Below are 15,148 nucleotides of genomic sequence, written 5' to 3'. Positions count from 1 at the left end.
ACGAGTCGGGTTCGGGCCGGGCCTTGTACCTTCGGGCTTGGGCTCAATTTAATGCCCGTTTACAACTTTGTAGTAGACCACCCCAAAAAGTCATCATAAAATATGAAAAAAAATCGACCTGTGATGCGCCCGTCAATAGCTTAAAGGTCAAGTAACTCTGATTTAAACTCATACACCAACGTCAAGAGGTTAAATTTTATTACGGTTTATAACTATAAGTCAGTTTGTGCAGCTCTTTGTGTTTCCTCGTTTTTTGCAAGCAAACAGTTAATTGAAAAAGTCCAGGAAACAAATCGGATATTGGCATTTTTTCTCATGCAATATGTATATTCTGATGCCAAAACAAAAAAGTCCTACAAATTCTACACTGTAGTACTATGAGTTACTGTTTTAACACTTTTCGTCGGCAAAATTTCTGCCAACTGAACATTCAAGATTTTGCATCAGCTCAGGTATGGGTTAAAGATATTATACTTAGCTCTATGCAAACTTGGATTTTACCAAAGGCAGCATTTGCACTTACTTTAATATGCTGAAAGATCAAATGGTTGATTATACCATACCGTATTTATTGGGTGTAGTGAAAACTGGACCGACCGTTTTTCGAATTTCTTTCACATGATTGTGGCCACTGCTTGCTTCATGCAAACGACATAACAATGCTCGATCAATGTGTTAGCGTTATGCCTACAGTCATCACTGTGAGCTTGGATTGTTTAGTGGGAATAGATACAAAACCCGTACAAGAATCAGATTTTCGCAAGCAGTGGTTCACAGCCATTTTGCAGTTGACAACCCTTTTTCAAAGTATACATGACAATTTAAAGCCACCGATGTTCTAAAAGCAGGTTTAATAACAACAACGGTTTACATTTTCGAATAGTTTTTAAACAGACAAATGCACGGCGTATAACTATGACAGATTTCCTTCCGGGGTTTCTCTCTGTTGCTCGTGACAAAGAATTGAAATTGGACATAAACATCCCATTGCCAGTTTGGAAGTCCGTTCGAAAAGGGCAACATATATCTGTATATTAGTCGGATTTAGAGTTTGCATTGGTGGTGCGGTATTTTGAAAACCTAACCTAACTTTAATCGCTCATTATTAGTGGCATATACATCACAGCTTAATGTTAGTGGCATATACATCACAGCTTAATGTAATTTCACTATGTTTCGGTAGCAGGTTTTTTAAGTGAGTTTGTGCACAAATTGTCTTCTCGAAGCACAGGGGTGGTTCGTTGCTCTGATGCAAACGACTGCCTTTAAAAAAGTTCATTCACAATAAATGTGACATTTTGTGAAGATAATTAATTACCATCGGTTTGCTGTGCAGGAAACGCTCCGGATGTATACATTTTTGCATGACAACTTTTCGGTCTGCTAAACAGCTTACACTGCTGTAGCATGAGCTGTTGTTTTAATGCCTTTCGTAGGCAAAATTTCTGCCATCTTGACGTTCAAGGTTTTACATCAGCTGAGGTATGTAGTAGGATAAAATGGTTTGTTAAAAAATCTTACCTCATGCAGTATCGTAACTGGACATCATGCTCTGTATCATCCGACTAAAATTTACGAATCTTATAAAAAATGTTGTGTTAGCTAAAAACTATCACATTAGGCAAAGTTGCAGTTTTAAAACGTCAAATATTTGGACAAAATACTTAGTAATAAAGAAATTGTCCTGATTTGTGAGTCCATGATTGGTGTAGTATTGAAATAACGCGCGTTAATTAGGTAGGCCAGGTGCTTAAACTTTAAAATACGACAAAAATTACTGCCAGATATATAACTAATTTAGCGAAACTGTTGCAACGCCATTTTGGAGAACTATAAGCTCCTTGTTAACAGTATGTTGTTGACGTGAGTGCCTGAAAGCAATTACGTATCTTTTAAGACTTATTTTGGTTTAATCTTAAGGAATGCCAAGCGATTTGCTTACCTAAATATACTCCGAATTGCATTTTAACGTTGATCCAACCAATGCAAAGATCTCGACATTTTACTGCAACTTCAACTGATAAAGCGTAAATTTAAAGCACAACTTACATTGTTTAGTGGGGAATCCCGCGATGGGCATTTATCCTCTACCGTACAGTCGTCTTTCTCTACTGGCTTGCAGTTATTGTGGTGTGCATTGTTCAATTCAATGATGTTAGCAACTACTTTATCTATTTGTCACATCTTGGACAGTTGTTGATGTTGATGTACTTTGCTGCAGCCTTGATGGTTGCAATATACGGTGGTTCTACTGAATCGGATAAACTGATTTCCGCCAAAATTGGTGAGTGATTCGAACAGAAAAAGTATTCCTACTTTTGGTGTTTTTCGTATTTGTAACACTATTTTGTTACACAGAGAATAAAGAAAAAGCAAAATGGTACCACTGGATAGTACTCGTTCTCTACGTTATGAGTTTTGACAACTCAGTAATGGTTTCAGTCAGTTATCACCTACTGTTAGCTGATAAGACCGCATCCGTATTTGAGTTTGGCAGCTTTCAAAAGCATGTCGTCAACGTCCTTCTTATGCTTAATGAATTATTTCTGAACCGAATTCCCGTCAACTTTTGGTATTTTCTATTTGCTACGATGTGGTCGCTGATCTACGCTATTGTAAGCTTAAGTTTACACTGGAGTGAAGTAAATTCGGCTGTTTATGTAGTAATAGATTATGCCAATTCTCCAGTACAAGCTTGGTTGGTCACTTGCGGCGTAATAGTATTCTGTCCTTTGATAACCCATCTTATATTCTGCCTGTGTTACTTCGTAAAAATGTATTTGGTAAAATACTGTGGCCGCCGCAAAGTCGTAGCACCAGACAAGACAAAAAGTGAAGATTCTTTTCAGCAACAAGATTCAAAAGAGTTGATCCAATTGACACCGTCCAGTTAACAAATCTTCTCATAACCAAAGTCTTTTTCTTTAAGCACTTTTTACCTGATCAAGTGTCTTTTTGCATTTAAGTGCGAGAGAACATTTTTTGGCATTTACTTAATCAGCTTTGGTATTTTGGTGTTTATGCATAGACTTATACTTGTTGTAACTTATAATTTGTGTGATCAGTTTGATTTTGTGTTATTCTATTTAATTTGTTTGGTCCTAGATAACATTTTTGTGTACTTACCTATTTGATTTTATGTAATATTTTAACAGTGTTTGTATGAATATAGCTAAGTTTGAGTTTGAACCCTTAGGCTCCTAAAGCGAGCTAAGGGAAATAATTTATTACGGTTTATAATATAGATTTCTGCACCTCTTCGTTTTTTGCAAGCCACAGGACAAACACAAAATGAAATAAATAGTCCAGGAAACGTGTTGGATGTGGGCATAAGCACCCACTTACTCGGCGGAGAGGAAGAACAGTAAAGATAAAAAAGAGAACTAGCCCACACCTCACACAACGTCGCAAATTCCATACTTTGCCGTGTTTTGGCTGTGTTGGTATACATAGCAAATAATGCAGACCCAACTACAATGTTTAACATTTTTTTTTTTTGCAACATATCCCACAAAAAATGCTTTATTTTTCGCAACAAAGCGTCTAACTTATAGCCTTTATATAATAGTTTGCTAACGGCTCAAACGCCTCCCCGCCTACATGCAAGTGGGCGCCGGTGGTATTCTTTCACGTGCAATATGTGAAGTCTAAACTATTTGAAACCTTAAATTTTTTACACTGTATGCTACTATGAGTTGCTGTTTTAACATGTTTTGTCGTCAAAATTTCAGCCACCTCAACATTAAAGATTTTGCATCAGCCCAGGTAGGCTATGTGGTAAAGATTGTAGTTAGCCAGCTCTAAGTTAACTTGGGTTTTTTGCTTAGGCAGCATTTTAATCTACCTTGTGTGCTGTAAGTTCAGACGACTATATAATGTACCTAATGAAAACTTTGTCGGGAAATAGGAAACCTAAGTTTAGTTTAAGAAACTAACTAAATATAATATACCCTTGACTGTTTCTTAAATTCCAAAACAATACCGACTTTTTTGAGGCGTTTACATTACCTTTACCGAACTAATAGCTTGTATTTCAGTAAGTCAAGGCTATGAGCTTAAGTAACGAACTTCTATGGGGCGCCGATGTCGAATAAATTAGGTTACAACAAGTTAGCTGACTTGCGGCTCAAGATAGCTAAGTTGCTGTAAGATATCTAAGTTGCCGCAAGATAGCTTTCCTACGTCGCAAGTTACCCTGTGCATTGTGGGACATCCCCATACATTTGGACATGAATCTCCCACAATGCACCGGGTAACTTGCAACAAATGATAGCTAACTTGCGGCAACTTTGCTAAAGGCGCCTTTTTTGAAAGAATTAAGTTGCGGTAACTTAAATTATTCGACACGGCGCCCCGAAAACTTCCACATAACAATAATAAATAAAAAAAACTTGCATTCTGTTTTAGTGGGGAATCCCAAGAGGGGCATTTATCCTTTACCGCTCCGTCGTCTTTCTCTACTGGCTTGCAGTCTTGGTGGTGTGCATAGTTCGGTTTGAAGATGTTAGCAACTACTTTATCTATTTGTCGCATCTCGGACAGTTGTTGATGCTGATGTACTTTGCAGCGGCCCTGATAGTTGCAGTATACGGTGATTCAACAGGTCAAGATAAAAAAAATCCGAGGAAATTAAAACTGGTAATTTTACAGCATTTTATTGTCAACTTGTTTTAAAACTGTGTAATTAGTGAACGCCTTTTACTTGTTTTGCATTCAAAAACATCAGCAAAATCGCATTACGTTTGCTTTCGAATTAGTTTTTTGTTTATTTTATATTGTTTAAAAGTTTAAACTACCTTTCTACCGTAGGAAATGAAGAAAGGGCGAAATGGTACCACTGGGCAGTACTCGTTCTCTACGTTATGAGTTTTGACAACTCTTTAATGGTGTCGGTCAGTTATCACTCTCTGGTAGATGATAAGAACGCATCCACACAGGAGTTTGGCAGCTTTCAAAAGCATGTCGTCAACGTCTTTCTTATGTTTATTGATTTCTTTCTGAACCGAATTCCTGTCAACTTTTGGTATTTTCCATTTGCATCAGTCTGGTCGCTGTTCTACATGATTGTAGCCTTATGTTTACATTGGAGTGGAGTCAATTCTGCTGTATATGCTGCTATGGACTTTGCCAACTCTCCAACTAAAGCTTGGTTGGTAGCCAGTGGTGTGGTGATGTTTTGTCCGTTGGTTACCCAGACTATGATGTGTCTTTGTTACTTAGTGAAAAAATATTTGGTGAAACACTGTGGCAGCCAGGAATCTGATGGAACTGAAAAAAATCCTTTTCAGCAAAAAGATGCAAAAGAGTTAATAGAAAAACAATCGTCTCTTTGACCAATGAGAAATGACCCAATGTTTGACTTTCATAGACTTATAATAGTCATGGCATAGACTTATAATAGTCTCCTTCTTCAACGGACGGCAGAAATCTTTGCCTTGTCCTGACTGCCAAATTATGTGTTGGTGTCATCTAGGCTGTGTAAAGTGCAATAATATTGTCACAATCTTTCATTTTTGAGGCGAACAAATTTAAAAATCGGGTTTTATAATTGTGTGTTATTTCGTAGAAAATTATATGCTCTTAATTTGACAAAGCGGCACTGACAACGTTTGTTTGTTTCTTGTAGAGCCTGTAGCCTACCCAGTAAATGCCTGCAACATTATGACTGTTTATTTTTCGTGTCAGGCACTTGAAGCACAAATTTTACTGAACTTATAATACTCTTTTACTTTCGGGCACATTCAAATTACGTACATAACAAAGTCACCGCACGATCGGACGAACGTGCAAAATAGAAAGTTCCGGTTTGTGAAGAAATTAATAGCAAACAACCAAGGCGGGTAAGGGCATGACAGATGAGGTTCATCAACTAGACTGTGTACAAAATAATTCTGCAATAGTTTTGGTTGATTAATTTTAGGCAAATGCACAACATAAACTATAGATGATTTTTCCAACCAGTTTCTATCAGTCGCGTGTGACAGGATTTTAAGTTCAGGGTTAAATTATTTAGTTGTGCACTATTTATTCATGCATGAACTTATAGGATGTGATATTTGCATTACTGTGTCCTTTTAAGGGACTTCCTGTTACTTGTTTGGAAGTCCGTTTATAGGGTGGGAGATACGAGACACGAGAGGTCAATTAACAGTGTGCAACGCAGTTTTTATTTGCTGCAGTAAAGGCATATAGATTTTAAAAAAAACTGACATTTTCGTTTAAGGGTAATAACTCAACTGATGATGGGACATTAAAGATATCAATAGATAAGTCGAGTGAAGTTAGGAAAAATGATGTTGATATTGATCGTAGATTAAATTTTACGTCTAGCGGTTTACCGTCCTATTGTATTCGAATTGGAAATATTAACGCTACGCTATCACACTTAACATGACAAAAATTCGGAAACGAAGTTGTTATCAGAAAGAAGTAAGTTCAACATGTAGTAAATGTTATAGCAAAAAGGACGTTAAAATTCAGTGCCGGCATACTCCCAGGTTAACCGTTGTATTAAAGATAAACCGACGGGATGATCAGATGTCATTAGCTTGTAAACCGGAAATGCTGTTCCTTTTTCGGTTTATCTACTGATAGTTAGTGCTATGCTTGCAAAGAAAAAGCAGTATAGATGGGGTCGACAGTTTTAGACAAAGTTTTTCGTTATCTTGAATTTATGTGACTTTCATTAGCCAAGATTATATAATTAGTTATGCAAACGCAACATTGCAAGGTAAAAGAAATACACTGCGATAAGTTTTTGTGCATGGGGAATTTAAAAATACAATTTGAACAAAATCATAACAGCTTTTACTGTCAAGGCGGGAATGGGTCTTCAAGTCATGGTTTTCTGTGGACTTGAGATCCAAGGCTTTAAGATTCAAAAATTTGCGTGAAATAATCATCATGTGGAATGCAGACTTGTTGCCAGGTAGGGATGTTCAAAGTAGAATAATTGGGTATTCTAGAATAATTGATGCGAATCTAGAATATCGAATTCAATTCTTATATTATTTTTGACTGAGCAATCATTAATCTTGACAACAACTAAAGTAGACCAGTTTAATACATTATAAAACATATTTTTCATTTATAATGTGAAGAAGAACCAACCAAAACAAAGAAAAACACTGGGAAAAAACTTTGCACAACATTGAAACTAAATGCCCCAAAATGCACTAAGCCAGAAAAATTAGCTTAAGGTTAAAAAACAACTTACACAATTTTATTTAGTGATAATTATTGCCTTCAGTAAAAGTAACTATGTTGTAAGCATGTTGTGGTAATTTGATTTGTTGAAGGCAGAGGCCTAGTGTACTAATATATAACGTTTGTTAACCTAAAACAACTGCAAAACAGGCACCCTAGCAAAGTTAAAACATTGGGTGATGTAAAGCTGGGACATTGGGTGATTTTAAATTTCAATTAAACTACCAGCGATTTTGCAACACAAAATGTGAACTTTGCAGCGTGTACAGCATTTTTATGTTTGTATGGGGTTAAAAATGATGCAAACGTCATATGTTATGGGATTCCATCACTGTTTTTGCGATCATGGCGGGAAAAAGTGGGGAAATGGGGATGCTCCATCCCGGGAAATCGGTCACACTCGCGGGAAATTTTTAGCTCTTTGTGTGAAAGTGAACACAAAAGTCAAAAATAAGTTTTGTGGTGAAATAACGCAACAGCGCCAGTTTTTATTACTGGTTACATCCGGCGATGCAACGAAACGTGACGTAACTAAAATGCTGCGACACATAGATCAACACACAAGGTGCTGAGTGTCTTTGTTCGCATTACGCGCGCATGTGTGTGTGTGTGCACGAGCACAAAAATACGCATTTGTTTATTTGTTTCACGACAAGTATAGCAATGGCGCGATAAGCTGCGTTAGTGAAACAATGAAATAAGCTGCGTTAGTTTAGTACAGGGGTCTCAAACTCAAACTGCTTTGGGGGCCAAAAATAAACTTTCAAGTAAGTCAAGGGCCGCACTATCGATATCGAACAAAATATTGCAAGATTAAATGTTCATTTGTGCCATTAGCTACATTAAAAAACAATATTGTAATAAATAACAAACAGATATACAGTGTAGCAAAGTGAAAGTCAACTGTGCTTTACTGCTTTGTGTGGAAACAATGCCCTAAAATTACGTAGCAATGTATGAAATATGACGCAACAATCGCAATTGCTGATTCTAAAAATGAGCTAGTTCGATTATCTTGTGAAAATGTGACACATACCACTAATAAAAAATTGATTGTATTATGTAAACGTTCTAGTCAAAAATGGTATTCCGCCAAAGTAAAACGCAGAACTTCTAAAAAGTTACTTCGCGGGCCGCACAAAAACCCTTGGCGGGCCGCGTGTTTGTGACCCCTGGTTTAGTATTTCTGTTGTGTATTACAACTTGGGGATTTACCGAAAAATGGCGGGAAATTTTGATGGCTTCCCGGGAAATTTGCATTTTTTCTAGTCCTGTTTGCGATATTAACAGACAACCCCATGCCTCCAATCGCTGCCTATTGCCATGACCGTTAAATTTTTGTTGTGTCGAAAAAAAAAACGTCTGAAACAATTATATGCTGGTAAGACGTTGCAAAAAGTCGCCGGTACGTCGTTTAATGGCATAAACGTAGTGACGTGATCAGATGCGTAACAAGTGCGCTAATCGTTAATTATGCCTTTAACGCACAACTGTCGTTATGGCGTTGTTATAGAGACTCGCGACTTGGCGTTATAACGTTGTATAGCGCTCACTGAATTGACGGCGACGAGTCACTTGCCGTCTTTTGCAACTGGTACAATGACCGGGCGTCGACGTAAAAGCGTAACACATGTGTTTACATTTTTGCCAACGACGAGAGCACACATTTATATCGGTTCCAATTACCCGATATAAACGACAAAAATGGATTCGAATCTAACTGGATTCGAATCCAAAGGATTCGTTACTCTACTTTGAACATCTCTATTGCCAGGGTTTTTGCACAACTTTAAGTCGTGTTTTTTAACGTTGGTGTTTGCATTCAGTAAGGAGGTACTGGGATATAAAGGGGTGTTTTGGGGGCACTGAGATTGGGCAGTCAGAACGGAATAAAACGATAAGGAAAATTTTGGATTGCTACATTGTTTCTCGCAGGTTGGTGGATGGTGTAACTTGACGTCATAATGCATTTTGTTATATTACAATGGGTAATTTGTTGGTACTTGTTTGTATTTTGAAAGTAAAGTAACAGTTTAGATAAACTTAGCATATTCCATGGTGCTGTATCGTTTTATCAGCGGCAAGTGGTCATTGATTGGTTTACGGTGCCATTACCCATGGAGCGATATAGCAAAACAATAAACTGTCGCAAGTGTGATACACTGGTTCTGTTAAAACTTAGACCCAATGTAGAATAATTCAATTTCTGCCCAAACTGTTGTAGAAATCGTTCCAGCTGTGCTGAATGCAAAACATATTATGTTCTGCGCAGCTTGTGTTTTATAAAAATGTGCTTTAGTGAGTCATGTGTGATTTTATTTGCATTGGCAATATGCATACGGTATTCCAAGTCATTTACGTTACAATTTGCTGGATTTTGGTCGAAATTTTGGTTGGGCCAAACCTTTTAAGACGGCATTTTTTAATTTTCCGAGCATTTGTTACAAGAAATATGTCGGATGCAATTGCGGTTTCGTATGTATATCCTTTTCCTCTAGCATTTAGCTTTCTACTGCAACAGAGTAATCTTGTAGTGCCATGGCTTGCTGTTTTAACATTTTTCGATGGAAAGAATGTTACCATCTTAACGTAAAGGATTTCACATCTTCACAGGTAAGCTTTCATTCTTTTTAATGGCTTATACCAATACATATTAAAAAATTGGCTGTTCGCTTTACAGATAGTGTACCCTTTAAAATCGAAACTTGCAACTATTGGTTAAAATGCAATTCTGCTGTTTTAATTTTGTATAAAAGAGGAAAAACTTACCTCAAATTTAAGAACTCCTTGAATCAATTTCTAGAACTGACACTGCTGGTCATAGTTATCTTTTCCTGTATCAGAATCCATGCATAAACTAACACTTTCATCACAAAATATATTGTGTTTGCATTGTTTAGTGGGGAATCCCGAGATGGGCATTTATCCTCTATCGCACAGTCGTCTTTCTCTACTGGCTTGCAGTCCTGGTGGTGTCCATAGTTCAATTCAATGATCTTAGGAACTACTTCATCTATTTTTCACATCTCGGGCAGTTGTTAATCTTGGTGTACTTTGCTGCAGCCTTCATGTGTGCAGTACTCTCTTCTCCTGGTGACCCAGATGAACAAATTAAGGAGAAATGCCAATCAGGTAATCATGTTTCCTTTCTTTTTAACTGAAGTGGCGAAAACGCTAAATTTTAAATGTGCTGATTTGAGATCAGTTAATAATTATATAGTCTTCAGTCAAACACACGTTGCCAATTGTCTTCATGTAGGCCTATTGTTTTGTATCTTATAGAGGACACGCCTAAAGCGAAGTGGTACCATTGGGCAACATTGATCCTCTACACATTAAGTTTTGGTACCACCATTATTGTATCAGTTGGATATCCATTTCTTGTGGCTCAGAAGACAACAGACCCCATGGAATTTGCAAGCTTCCAAAAGCACATAGTAAACATTCTACTCATGCTGTTGGACATGTTTCTAAACAGGATTCCCGTTAACTTTTGGTTTATTCCGTTTACGTTCGGTTGGACTGTTTTCTACACAGTTTTAACGCTTTGTCTACACTGGACTGGGGTAAATTCAGCTGTATATGCAGTTGCAGATTTTGTTAATTCACCCACTGTTAGCTGGTTGATGGCCGGTGGGTTTGTGACAATATGTCCACTGGTAATGCAACTGTTTATGTGCTTGTGCTATTGCATGAAAATGTGTCTTGTAAAACACTGTCAGGCCGCAAGACGACGGGACACAGAAAGGAGCGACTCGTTTTGGCAGCAAGATGCTAAAGAGTTGGTGGTGTTGACGAAGTCATTAGAACCATCTTAAAACTATAGTTTAACATAAAGTTTTTCAAATCACATTTACCAGAAGAACCCTTTAAACTTGATACTATGCCTGGCAGCAATAGCTTATATAAAGTTTTTATGTTGTAAAGTGCGCAAGTTTCAATTTGCTGGTATTGTCTTTACTTGATCAACTATAAAATACGTAAGTCTTCCTTAAACAGGTGTATAACTGCTTCTGTTGCTATTTTTTGTCTTCTTTTTTTGCAAAAACAGCCATCTTTTCTTGTTTTGCTGCCAAATAACCTTCGAAACCTTCAGAATTAAACAAGTCGGTTTCAAGATCGAGAACTCGACACATTGGTGAAAAGATGAAGTGATTGAGACCATGTTGCAAACCATGTTAAACAAAAATGTATTTGTAGAAATTCCCATGTTTCGCAATTCTGCTGCTCTGGAACAAAACACAAAAATACTGAGTAGGAGTAGGAGACAAAAAAATCAGGTAAAAAAATTTTAGCGGCAAAAAAACACAAAAAAGTTTTCGTAAACACTGCGCGTTAAGAATGGAAGGTAGGTGCATTTTTGAATGTGAAACACTCGCGACAAAAACAGGCTGATTCATATGAAATCGCGCAGTACAAATGCACAACAATTTCGACATAATTGATTTAAGTTAGAAAGCAGTATAAAGTATATGAATTCGTTGATATATGACTATGAAATGAATAGCACCACAGTTTTTTGCAATGAGGTGTTCAGGTGTCTTAACCTGTTAATTATATTGTGACAAAAAGTACCTATTTTGTGTTAACAATGGTAGATATAGGCGATTGACGTCACAAAACGCGCATCAACGATTCGACCTTGACGTCACAAAACGCGCATCAACGATTCGATCATGTAACAACAGCTTGGCGTTACTAGAGGCAAGATATCCTACAACGATTTTGGGAAGTTGTTTAGTGGAAACAAATACAAAACCTATCGAAAAGTCATTTTTACAGCAAGGTCCAAAGCTAGAGCAGTGGGCCACATCCATTTGGGGTGACATATCTCTTTCATGAAGTTTATGCACACCTGCTTAAAAATATGGCATAGGGGCTAAAAAATATTTGTATATTAGTTGAATTTAGAATTTGCATTGGTGGTGCGGTATTTCGAAAACCTATCAAACTTTTTATCGCTTATTTTCAAAACGTTTAGCATTGATGGACCTTCTTTTAGATCCATCCAACCTATATCTTAGTGCCAATCACCGCAGCTTATGTAATTCCACTATGTTTCTGCTGCAGATATAGGTTAGTTTGTGCAACAATTGTTTCTCGAAGCACAGGAGTGGTCGTTGCACTCATGCAAGTGACTACTGCCTTTGAAAAGTCTATACTGATCATTCAAAAAATATTATCTTTAGTTAATTAAAGTTAAGTGACATTGTGTGAAGATAAGTAATTACCATCAGTTTGCTGTGCAGGAAACACTCCGGATGTATACATTTTTGCATGTCAACTTTTCGGTCTGCTAAAACAGCTGAAACTCACACTGCTGTAGCATGAGCTGTTGTTTTAATGCCTTTCGTAGGCAAAATTTCTTACATCTTGACGTTCAAGGCTTTACATCAGCTGAGGTATGTAGTAGGATAAAATAGTTTGGTAAAAAATATTTGATTTTATCCCATGCAGCATTATAACTGGACATGGTGCTTTGCAATACACAACTAAAATTTACAACGACGCTTTTAAAAAAAAGTTATGTTACATGAAAACTATCACATTAAGCAACGTTGCAGTTTTAAAACGTCAAATACCTACTACATTTTGGACAAAATACTTAAATTAATTAAAAAGGATTTGCGATTCCTTATGATTGGCGTAGCGTAATAAGTAAGCCAGGTGCTTAAACTTTGAAAGCCGACAAAAAATACCTCCAGGTATATAACTAATTTAGCAAAACTGTTGCAACGACATTTTGTAGAACTATAAGCATGTTAATGTTGATAACATCCGACCAATGCAAAGAACTCGACATTTTTCTGCAACTCCGACTGATAAAGTTATTTTAACCCGAAACTTACGTTGTTTAGTGGGGAATTCCGCGATGGGCATTTATCCTCTACCGAACAGTCGTCTTTCTCTACTGGCTTGCAGTCCTGGTGGTGTCCATGGTTCCATTTAAAGATGTTAGCAACTACTTCATCTATCTATCACATCTCGGACAGTTGTTAATGTTGGTGTACTTTGCTGCGGCCTTGATGGTTGCAATATACGGTGGTTCTAATGAACCAGATGAATTGATTTTCACAAAAAGTGGTAAGTCATTTGACCAGAAAAAGTATTCCTATTTTTGGTGTTTTTCGTATTTGTAATACTATTTTCTTACACAGGGAATAAAGAAAAAGAAAAATGGTACCACTGGGCAGTTCTCGTTCTTTATGTTATGAGTTTTGACAACTCTATAATGGTTTCAGTCAGTTATCCATTTCTAGTAGCTGAGAGGACCGCATCCGTATTGGAGTTTGGCAGCTTTCAAAAGCATGTGGTCAACGTCCTTCTTATGCTCATTGATTTCTTTTTGAACCGAATTCCTGTCAACTTTTGGTATTTTCCATTTGCATCAGTCTGGTCGCTGTTCTACATGATTGTAGCCTTATGTTTACATTGGAGTGGAGTCAATTCTGCTGTATATGCTGCCATGGACTTTGCCAACTCTCCAACTAAAGCTTGGTTGGTAGCCAGTGGTGTTGTTACATTTTGTCCGTTGGTTGCCCAGATTATGATGTGTACATGTTACTCTTTAAAAAAATATTTGGTGAAACACTGTGGTAGACCGAAAGATGTTGACAAACCAAAAGATAACTTCTCTTTTCAACAACAAGATTAATGGAGTTGACTGCCTCAGTGGAACAATCGCCTCTTTAACAATGACCAAACGCGTTTTTTTCATAGGTTTTTGATAGTTAAGGTGTGTATTCAAGCAATTGTACTCAATTCAAGTTTATTACTGTGTTCATAAATGTTTATTTATCCGAACGACTAATCTTGTGTTGGTGTCATTTAAGCTCTGTAATGTGAAAAATATGGTTACAATGTTCCTATTTTGGGAACATTAATGTTTAAAATTGTTTGTTTGTTTGTTTGTTTCATTTTATCCTCAGTGGGCGGGCAACACCTGAATGCGTTATGCTCACAATGAGTCCGCCGTCGAGCTGCCTGTTTTTATTGCAAGACCGTTGATAATTTTTTATTTGATTTTTTTGGTTTTAGGCAGTTGGTGACTTCAATTTAGTTCAACCCATCGGGAACCGCTGAGTTGGAGCAATGCCGCTTAAGTATCTTGCTCAGGGAAACACAAGGGACCGAAATAGGATTAGAAACAATGACCTTGTGATCACAAGGCGGTTGCGCTAACCAATCGGCCAACTTGCCAAAACCTAAGGTGGATTACTGTGTCTCATTCCTCTAAAAACCATATGCTTCGTATTGATAATAAAGCGGCACTGGTAACGATTGTTTGTTTCTTGTAGAGCAGGGGTGTCCAACCCGTCGATGTCGATCGACTGTTTGATCTCGGACCGATTTTAAGTCCATCGCGAGGAATGTATAAAATACTTTAAAATAGTTGTTTTGTAATACGTTTTTGAGGAGTGTTGCAGTACATAGGTGATTTTATTATGACAATTATTATCTAGGATATGTTATACCGGTTCGCTAATATCATAAAACTTCGTGACACGGTTCTATAGAACCAGTGCGAATCGGCTAAATCCCACAACTGGGTAGATCCCGGGAGTTGGACTACTTCAAAAGTCGACCTCGACGGAAAAAAGTTTGGGCACCCCTGTTGCAGAGCCTGTGGCCCAGGGGTACGTGTACCCCTTGGGGGTACAAAGCATCAAAGCAGGGGGTACGACATGCAATGTGAAATTATATGCTATTTAGGCACATTTGTGAAGAATGCGTAACAAGTTACTTCGTTGTAAACATAATCCTGAACGAGTTAGTTTTGTACTACTTACAATACTGTTTTCATGCATGCGTTCAACGCCCAAGTTATATACACTGAGTTTAATTGTTACAATTTTATTTACTTCCATCGGTCATTTTAGACAGGGGGTACGAGAAAATTTAATGAAAGCTCAACGGGTACCAGCGCAAAAAAGTTTAAGAA

The 15,148-nt window shown here is 37.4% G+C and overlaps 3 protein-coding genes and 1 long non-coding RNA gene across 5 annotated transcripts; 3 read left to right on the top strand and 1 right to left on the bottom strand.

Annotated features, from left to right (window-relative positions):
- Positions 1-400: 400 nt before the first annotated feature.
- On the bottom strand, positions 401-2,012 carry LOC145224981 (uncharacterized). The gene is made up of 3 exons (XR_013859777.1): positions 1,943-2,012; positions 1,522-1,565; positions 401-1,027 (listed from the first exon to the last, which is right to left on the bottom strand). It is a non-coding gene; the product is annotated as an uncharacterized LOC145224981 (long non-coding RNA).
- On the top strand, positions 1,257-14,245 carry LOC145224979 (uncharacterized). 2 transcript variants are annotated; one of them, XR_013859776.1, is made up of 5 exons: positions 1,257-1,482; positions 2,059-2,284; positions 2,359-3,765; positions 4,408-4,638; positions 4,810-5,549. XR_013859776.1 is itself a non-coding variant. In XM_080091620.1 (4 exons), the coding sequence occupies exons 1-4, from the start codon at positions 1,408-1,410 to the stop codon at positions 13,897-13,899; spliced, it is 852 nt and encodes a 283-aa protein (XP_079947746.1). In that variant the 5' UTR covers positions 1,257-1,407; the 3' UTR covers positions 13,900-14,245. The 2 variants fall into 2 exon arrangements, 1 of the variants encoding a protein (XP_079947746.1); XM_080091620.1 differs by lacking the exons at positions 4,408-4,638; positions 4,810-5,549 and adding an exon at positions 13,857-14,245 and having other exon boundaries at positions 2,359-2,866.
- LOC145224082 (uncharacterized) lies at positions 9,648-11,753 on the top strand. Its single transcript, XM_080090511.1, has 3 exons — positions 9,648-9,819; positions 10,107-10,338; positions 10,489-11,753. Exons 1-3 carry the CDS (start codon positions 9,745-9,747, stop codon positions 11,022-11,024), a joined length of 843 nt encoding a protein of 280 aa, XP_079946637.1. The 5' UTR covers positions 9,648-9,744; the 3' UTR covers positions 11,025-11,753.
- On the top strand, positions 12,413-14,245 carry LOC145224980 (uncharacterized). Its single transcript, XM_080091621.1, has 3 exons — positions 12,413-12,608; positions 13,065-13,290; positions 13,365-14,245. Exons 1-3 carry the CDS (start codon positions 12,534-12,536, stop codon positions 13,859-13,861), a joined length of 798 nt encoding a protein of 265 aa, XP_079947747.1. The 5' UTR covers positions 12,413-12,533; the 3' UTR covers positions 13,862-14,245.
- Positions 14,246-15,148: the final 903 nt, after the last annotated feature.

The sequence above is a fragment of the Phallusia mammillata genome, chromosome 4 (genome assembly GCF_965637545.1).
Source record: "Phallusia mammillata chromosome 4, kaPhaMamm4.hap1.1, whole genome shotgun sequence".
Taxonomy (NCBI): domain Eukaryota; kingdom Metazoa; phylum Chordata; class Ascidiacea; order Phlebobranchia; family Ascidiidae; genus Phallusia; species Phallusia mammillata.
Note: the sequence above shows the minus strand (reverse complement) of the source record. Positions and strands in the feature narration are given on the sequence as shown.

Excerpts from the sequence above, each read along its gene's own strand:
- LOC145224979 (XM_080091620.1), top strand. The coding sequence starts at position 1,408 with ATGAGCTGTTGTTTTAATGCCTTTCGTAGGCAAAATTTCTGCCATCTT. Across the intron at positions 1,483-2,058 it reads AAGGTTTTACATCAGCTGAG|TGGGGAATCCCGCGATGGGC; the intron begins GTATGTAGTAGG and ends TACATTGTTTAG. Across the intron at positions 2,867-13,856 it reads CAGCAACAAGATTCAAAAGA|ATTAATGGAGTTGACTGCCT; the intron begins GTTGATCCAATT and ends TTCAACAACAAG.
- LOC145224082 (XM_080090511.1), top strand. The coding sequence starts at position 9,745 with ATGGCTTGCTGTTTTAACATTTTTCGATGGAAAGAATGTTACCATCTT. Across the intron at positions 9,820-10,106 it reads AGGATTTCACATCTTCACAG|TGGGGAATCCCGAGATGGGC; the intron begins GTAAGCTTTCAT and ends TGCATTGTTTAG. Across the intron at positions 10,339-10,488 it reads TAAGGAGAAATGCCAATCAG|AGGACACGCCTAAAGCGAAG; the intron begins GTAATCATGTTT and ends TGTATCTTATAG.
- LOC145224980 (XM_080091621.1), top strand. The coding sequence starts at position 12,534 with ATGAGCTGTTGTTTTAATGCCTTTCGTAGGCAAAATTTCTTACATCTT. Across the intron at positions 12,609-13,064 it reads AAGGCTTTACATCAGCTGAG|TGGGGAATTCCGCGATGGGC; the intron begins GTATGTAGTAGG and ends TACGTTGTTTAG. Across the intron at positions 13,291-13,364 it reads ATTGATTTTCACAAAAAGTG|GGAATAAAGAAAAAGAAAAA; the intron begins GTAAGTCATTTG and ends TTTCTTACACAG.